At 43.5% G+C, this 7500-nt stretch overlaps 1 protein-coding gene across 1 annotated transcript in view; it reads right to left on the bottom strand.

Annotated features, from left to right (window-relative positions):
- The window catches only part of stxbp4 (syntaxin binding protein 4), a 63264-nt gene that overhangs the window by 44420 nt on the left and 11344 nt on the right, over positions 1-7500 (bottom strand). Inside the window, exons 9-12 of the mRNA XM_062530953.1 lie at positions 6523-6655; positions 5786-5906; positions 3913-4151; positions 3572-3650 (exon numbers count right to left, since the gene is read on the bottom strand). Of these exons, the coding sequence (XP_062386937.1) occupies positions 3572-3650; positions 3913-4151; positions 5786-5906; positions 6523-6655 (572 nt within the window). The remainder of the gene's footprint in view (positions 1-3571; positions 3651-3912; positions 4152-5785; positions 5907-6522; positions 6656-7500) is intronic.

The raw sequence follows: 7500 nt of genomic DNA, 5'->3' as shown, positions 1-7500 counted from the left end.
ATCAGCCATGGCAGGATCTGTTCTAGGATCAGCAGCTCTACCTTGTGAACCTGGGCTCATGTTAGAGCAGAGAACAACCCCTCCACTCAGTGCTTTGCTAATCACTGAATTTGTGTATTAATTAAACATGGACATTTGCTGAGGTGTCCACTCGTTCTTAAGTCCCATATATAAGGCAGTATTTGTGCTTTATTTGACAGCAGGCAAGCCTAGATATTGCTGTCCAACACAGATCACGGCTCCTAGCCAGACTGTTCTGACAGGCCATCTCAGCTCTGCCCTGTTTTGCTGAGACAAGCTCTCTTATGAGGCCGTCATTGTCCCAGACACCCCAGTGCAGACAGGCTAACGTCATACCATGAACTACATCGACACAGACAAGCTAACGTCAACCCGACCCGTACACACTAAATTGCACAAGGCAGGGTCATGTCATGGCTATCTGTAACAGGCCAGACAAGCTAACCTTACGCTACACAAACTACATCGTGAGTCGAGACAAGCTAACTTCATGCCACACAAACTACATCCTGTGTCGAGACAAGCTAACTTCATGCCACACAAACTACATTGTGAGTCGAAACAAGCTAACTTCATGCCACACAAACTACATCCTGTGTCGAGACAAGCTAACTTCATGCTACACAAACTACATCCTGAGTCCAGTCAAGCTAACCTCATGCCACACAAACGTACTACAGTAGGTACCAGTCAAAGGCTTGGAAACTCAAAATCGTTCATCATTTATTATTTTTTGCCTTGATCAAAACTATGACATGGAATGTAGCAAACAAAAAAGTGTAAACAATTTTTTTTTTTAGATAGATAGATAGTCTTTTTTTTTTCAAGCCCTACCCCAACCACATCCTCTCAACCGCCCACAAACCCACCTCTACTCCCACCACACACACACACAAACATCACGCCCCACCCCAATCTCCAAGAGACAACAAATTCCTGAATTAACACTAGGAGTATTCATTCGCTTCTACCTGTTCCATCCTTCCACTTGCTTTATTTTACTCCATCTTTCTGCATATTGCACTTCGTTGGTTTCATGTATCATACATTCGGTTTCGCAATAAGCTTTAATATAGTTTTTTAGTTTCCCTATACTCAATTCATGTATGTCTATTGTTTTAAAAATTAAGATTTTCCCTAACAAAATAATGATGTTCTGAATAGCATGAGCTTCCGCTGAGAGATCACCCAGAAGTACTGTGAAAAGATCCAACCGCAATTTTACATCATACTTCAATAACCACCTTTCCACTTTAATCCAAAGCAAAGCGACTGGTGAGCAATACCAAAATAAATAGATAGATAGTCTTTATTGTCCTGTAAGGATATTCTTTAGATACTTCAAGGTTGACACATCAGTTTCTCAACCAAATTCACTTGTTAGCTGTTTTTCTTTCACTCATTTTTATCTAAAAGCATGAAGTTAGTTTTAAGTTTACACTAAACGGGCCATTGTCATGCTACACAATGGAACTAAATCAGGGCAAACCACGTAATGTCATGTCATACACACACACACACACACACACACACACACACACACACACACACACACAGGTTACAGGTTGCACTAGACATAAGCTAACGTCACAGCACACTCGTGGAGCCTCCTTTCTGATTAAACTTGAAGCATGGCCGGGGTGTTTTAATTCATGTGAACACACAAAACAAACAGCTTATCGTGCCGTGTCCCCTTTTTCTGACAGAGCAGCAGATTAGCACACTGTAGCTACGCTACATGCAGCGCAAAGCTGGGACGCATGTTCTTTTAGTGTGGAGACAACACACAGCAAACAAACAATCAGGATGCAGAAGTGGGTCACTGTGGAAATGAAACAACTTCAGGAGGGAGAGGGGGAGAGAGGGAGAGGGAGAGAGAGAGAGAGAGAGAGAGAGGGTGAGAGAGAGAGAGAGAGAGAGAAAGATACACCTATGAACCTGGTCTCCACTCAGCCCTATGTGGAAACACATCAGTTGGAGAGAGGGTAGGCTGTGAAAGACCATGGGTGCGAGTTTGACAGAGGATTTTTGTCGACAGTGCATGTGAGTCAGGCAGCTCACTGCTCTGGGTTAGTGTGTGCTTCACCTCACTGTGTATTCACTGCGTGCTGTGTGTGTTCACTAATTCACAAATTGGGATAAATGCAGGGACCGGATTTCCCTCACGGGATCAAAAAAGTATACTGTATATTCTGATACATATACAGTACTGGTGGCATGTGATTGGTTTATTCAATTTCTGAATCCCCGCCTTGACGGAGCTTGCTGCTACCTGTATCATTATCATCACCAAACTCGGACCCCATATGAAAAAGAAATAGAAAAAACGTATACTGCCAGCAATGTGTTTTATATACAAAACTTGTATGATTTACTTTTGAAAGTGGCCCCTTTCACGTTTTCCTCATACAATGTCATACACAGATTTACTAAGGATCTTATAATGGTTTCACTGTCATATAAAAATCTATCAGGATTCAGATAAAACATGGTAAAATTGTGCATGATTTGTCTATTTCTTTTCCATATGGGTTGTAAATCTGTGTAACCTGAAACATATAAAACATTGTAACCTGTAAGGACTATATATGACGTTGTATGAGGAAAACGAGAAAGGGGCCACTTTCAAGAGTAAATGATATAATTTTTGTATATAAAACACATTGCTGGCATATACGTTTTTTCTATATCTTTTCCATATGGGGCATACTAGCCCAGCTCCTTAACCACTACGCTATGACGGCCCCACTAATCAGATGTAGGCTAATCTCTGTAGTTATGCTATAGTAGCTCTCCTGTAGCATCAGACGTAGGCTAACCTCTGTGGTTATGCTATGTAGTTCTCCTATAGCATCAGATGTAGGCTAATCTCTGTAGTTAGCATCAGATATAGGCTAACCTCTGTGGTTATGCTATGCAGTTCTCCTATACCTATAGCATCAAATGTAGGCTAATCTCTGTGATTATGTTACAGTAGCTGTACTCTTCTATAGTCTCATCTAAGATGCTGTGCAGGGGTCATCTCTTTGTTCCCCAGGTCCTATGTTCCCCAGTTGCAATACATACTGGGAACATAGGACCCTTTTTGGGAAAAGCGGGGAACATAGGACCCTTTTTAAAATAAAAAAGGGTCCTTATGTTCTCCAGTCCCATTACAAAGTGGGGAACATAGGTAGGACTCAGGGAACATAGGACCCGGGGAACATAGGACCCAGGGAACATAATACTGTATTTAACTCGGGGAACATAGGTACGCCCCCTCTGTGCATCAGCATGGACTGGTAACAACATTTAAAATGTGGCATCTTACCAGAGCTGGACACTGTGTGTGCATGTATACAGTATATAAATATCTTACCAGAGCTGGACACTGTGTGTGCATGTATACAGTATATAAATATCTTACCAGAGCTGGACACTGTGTGTGCATGTATACAGTATATAAATATCTTACCAGAGCTGGACACTGTGTGTGCATGTATACAGTATATAAATATCTTACCAGAGCTGGACACTGTGTGTGCATGTATACAGTATATAAATATCTTACCAGAGCTGGACACTGTGCCGCACACACTCACGGGGGGAGGAACAGGTGCACTGTCATCCTTTGAACACATGTCACCCACCTACAGAGGACATGACAGCACACACACACACACACACACACACACACACACACACACACACACACACACACACACACACACACACACACACACACACACAGCTTAGTGTCAGTCTATGTAAATATATTATGCATCTGTGTGTGTGTGTGTATAAACGCCTTTGTCAATATCTTATCTCTTTGTGTGTGTGTGTGTGTGTGTGTGTCTGTGTGTGTGTGTATGTGTGTTTGCACACGTGCATATGTGTGTGTGTATGTCTCACCTGGCTGAGTGTGAGTGTGGGCAGGGTCTCGCTGCCTGTGCTTGTGACGGGGACAACCTTTGGGAGGAGGGAGGCGGGGGGTGGAGGGTAGGTGGAGACGGGTGGGGGAGGGTGCAGCGCCTCTGGGGCGGGGGGGCGAGGCGGTGCCCCCCCACCAGCGAGTGACGTGAAGACAGGGCTGTGGGGGCCACTACCGCTGGAGCTGGACGAGGACCGGCGTCTGATGAATGCAATCTCCACTGTGGGGTCTGGCCTGCAGGGGGAGACAGAGAGTCAGTTACAGCCACCCTATCAGAACAGGAAGGTGGATTTACAGTTTTAGTCTGAATTATGAAGGAAAAGCAGGGCTTGCATTATGCCAGTTAGAAATGTTTGGAAAAAGACATATCATGTTGTATTATAGGGCCAAAAAAACCAGATATTGAGCTTTCTTTCCTGAGATTGTAAACATTAATTGTTCAAAAAGTACTTCATACAACTAATAGTTGTCTTCCTGTGGGATGTTGTGGGTTGTGGGCATCTGTGCAGTTTAAAGGCCATATGTGACTTTACACTGGCCTGTAAAGAAGGTTCCAGCATAAAAGTGAGCTTTGACCTCTGGCTCTGGAGTGTATGCTAATAGCCTGGAGCAGCGGTTCCCACACTTCTCCCCCCATGAACCACCTTCTACATCCTGACTCGGCTCACATACCCCCACCATCCGACACATTGAAAAGTAACACAATTCTATTGACGCATTCCAGGCATCATGTTGAATAAGCCGCCTTTTTAAATGAACACGTAGCCTACTGTAGAGTTTACAAATGATTTCCTTTAATGTCATGTTTCCAGATCATTGTCACCAGATTCAAAATGATTTATTTATTCATTAATTAATCATAGAACATTTGAAAAATTTATTTTAAAATTCATTTAACACCTTTCCTCCCTAGCCCTTTTCATCTCGCGCAACCCCTTGAAGCAGCTCGCATACCACCGTTTGGGAATCCCTGGCCTACAGACACTACACTCTCCTCCCCCTGTTTCCACCAATCCACTCTCAGCTCCACCCTTCTCCAAAAAGTTGTTATTTTCCATTTATATGCTTCCCCTTGGTTCTAAAATTAGGAAACATGGCATTCATTTCTATTCTAGGAGTTGTAATTGACCAGGACCCACCACGAAATAATCACATAAAACAGATCACCAAAACTTTACCACTCAAACATAAGAAAGTCCTTATCCTTACCAGACGCTGAAAAATTAATCCACGCTTTTGTCACTTCAAGGATAGACTATTGCAATGCTCTGTATGCTGGCTGCAATAATACCTGTCTAAAGAGCTTACAGCTAATACCAAATGCAGCTGCTCGCGCATACACACCAGGAACAAAAAATATGAACATATTTCCCCCATCCTAGCATCCTCATACTGGTTACCTGCTAAAAGTCGCATCGACTTAAAAATATTTTTTCTAATATACAAAGCCATAAATGGCTGGGCACCTGAATATATTAAGGATCTTCTAGTCCCATATACAGTAACACACCTAGACCCCTACGATCACAGAATGCTTGGTTTGCAATCCCAAGAATTTCAAAAACTACAGTGGAAGGCAGAGCTTTCTTCTACTGCGTACCCCTCTGGAATAATCTCCCTCCCTCAATTCGATCCATAGTTAGGTATGGTGCTGGTGCTGACTTCCTTGCACCATGCCTTATGCTGCTATAGCATAGCGCTGCCATGGACTTTTCATGCATCATATCATATGATGCTATGACCTTTCACGTTTGAACTCTGACCTGAGTTTGAAGTATTATGATAATGCTGTGACCTTTCACCTTTGAACTCTGAACTGAGTTTGGAGCATGTGATGATGTTGTGACCTTTCACGTTTGAACTCTGACCTGAGTTTGGAGCGTATGATGATGTTCTGGGCCTCTTCATGTGTGACTCCAATGCAGGACTCTTTATTGATGGAGATGATCTGGTCTCCTGCTTTCAGACGTCCATCCTGCACGGACACACACACACACACACACACACACACAAACCTCGTATCATGTATTATATTATATCACGCTCACTAAACGTTTTATTTTTCTTTTAATGTTGTCATCGGTTAACTTCTTTCAGCTGTGCTTGTATGTAGGCTATGTCATTCAGTTGTGGAGGTTCGGAAATTGCGGTTGGGGGCGGAGAAAGGCGGAGGAAGGTGCAGATTACCCGATGAACTGAACTTTGATAAATAGCACGTACACTTGGGTATCACAGCGTTCGGTGCCTGCGGTATGTCCATGATTATGCTAAGTTGGCAAAGGTACATACAGTACAGTACATCTGGCCCTCAGTGCTACTTCACACCTTCAAGCCTTCTTGTAGCCTGATGACCAACACAAACCGCTAAACTGAGACCAACATAAACCCAAGGAGTGTATTGGGAGTGTTAACTTATTTTGCATTTTGCATTTGCCAGAATCTGACTATGAATACTGTTGTATGCTAACGAGCACTGGCTTTGCTTAGCAGAAAAGTTCTGTATGCTCATGGATATTAAAAGCTTTTTACACTGCAAAGCCAGTGGCCCCTCCTTAACTCTACACGGTAAAGCCAGTCTCCTCATCTCTCACCTTATGGCAGTCTCCCCCTGCCATGACTTCCTGGATGAAGATCATTGGCCCCTCCGGCCTGTTGGTCCCGCCCTTGATGTGGAGGCCCAGGCCTGTTCCCTTGGCAACACATATGAGCTGAATAACACAGTCGCTGTGGAGACAGGGATATAAATGTAACCGTGGCGATGGATGGATGGATGGATGGCACACAATGTAGGGGTGATTAGAGAGGGTGTTTTTTTTTGTGAATGGCCCTGATCTAATCTACCAGGGGATATTTTTACAGGCACACAGGCTAAGCCCCTGACAAAAACATGCTGCCATACACACACACACACACGCACACACACACACACACACACACACACACACACACACACATGCTTGCAAACACACACACACACACACACACACACACAGACTTCATGGCACAGGCGTCAATGCCCACATGTGTGTGTGTGTTTGTTTGCATGTGTGTATCAGTATGTGAGCATTTGTGCATGAATATGTACTGTTGAGTACTGAATGTTGATAGTTTTCCTGTGCTGTAAGACACAGGACAGAGAGAACACGGGCTTACTAGGTCCACCCAGGTAGACAAAGTCCATTAGTAATCAGGACAGGCTGTGTCCCTCTTCCAAACACAGCCAACCCCATCCTATCTTACCCCACCCAACCCAACACACACACACACACACACACTAGAGAGGGAAGTCACAGCACCAAAAAAAAAACAATAACATCAAAACTAGGGCAACCATTTCCATAATATTGTACACGTCACACACAAATGAGAGAAGCACAGAAATGGACTCCAAGTTCTGTTCTTTTCCAATGTGTGATTCTCAAAGAGGATTTTCAGAATTGTATAATCTTTTCAAAGAATCGCAACTAAGAGAGGTACTATTGTCACATACCTCATATTGTGTGTGTGTGTGTGTGTGTGTGTGTGTGTGTGTCTATTACCTGGACTTTTGGGCATGAAGTGTCTGTAGG

This window comes from Sardina pilchardus, chromosome 3, assembly GCF_963854185.1.
Source record: "Sardina pilchardus chromosome 3, fSarPil1.1, whole genome shotgun sequence".
In the NCBI taxonomy this organism is placed as follows: Eukaryota; Metazoa; Chordata; class Actinopteri; order Clupeiformes; family Clupeidae; genus Sardina; species Sardina pilchardus.
This window is presented reverse-complemented; position numbering and strand designations above follow the sequence as displayed.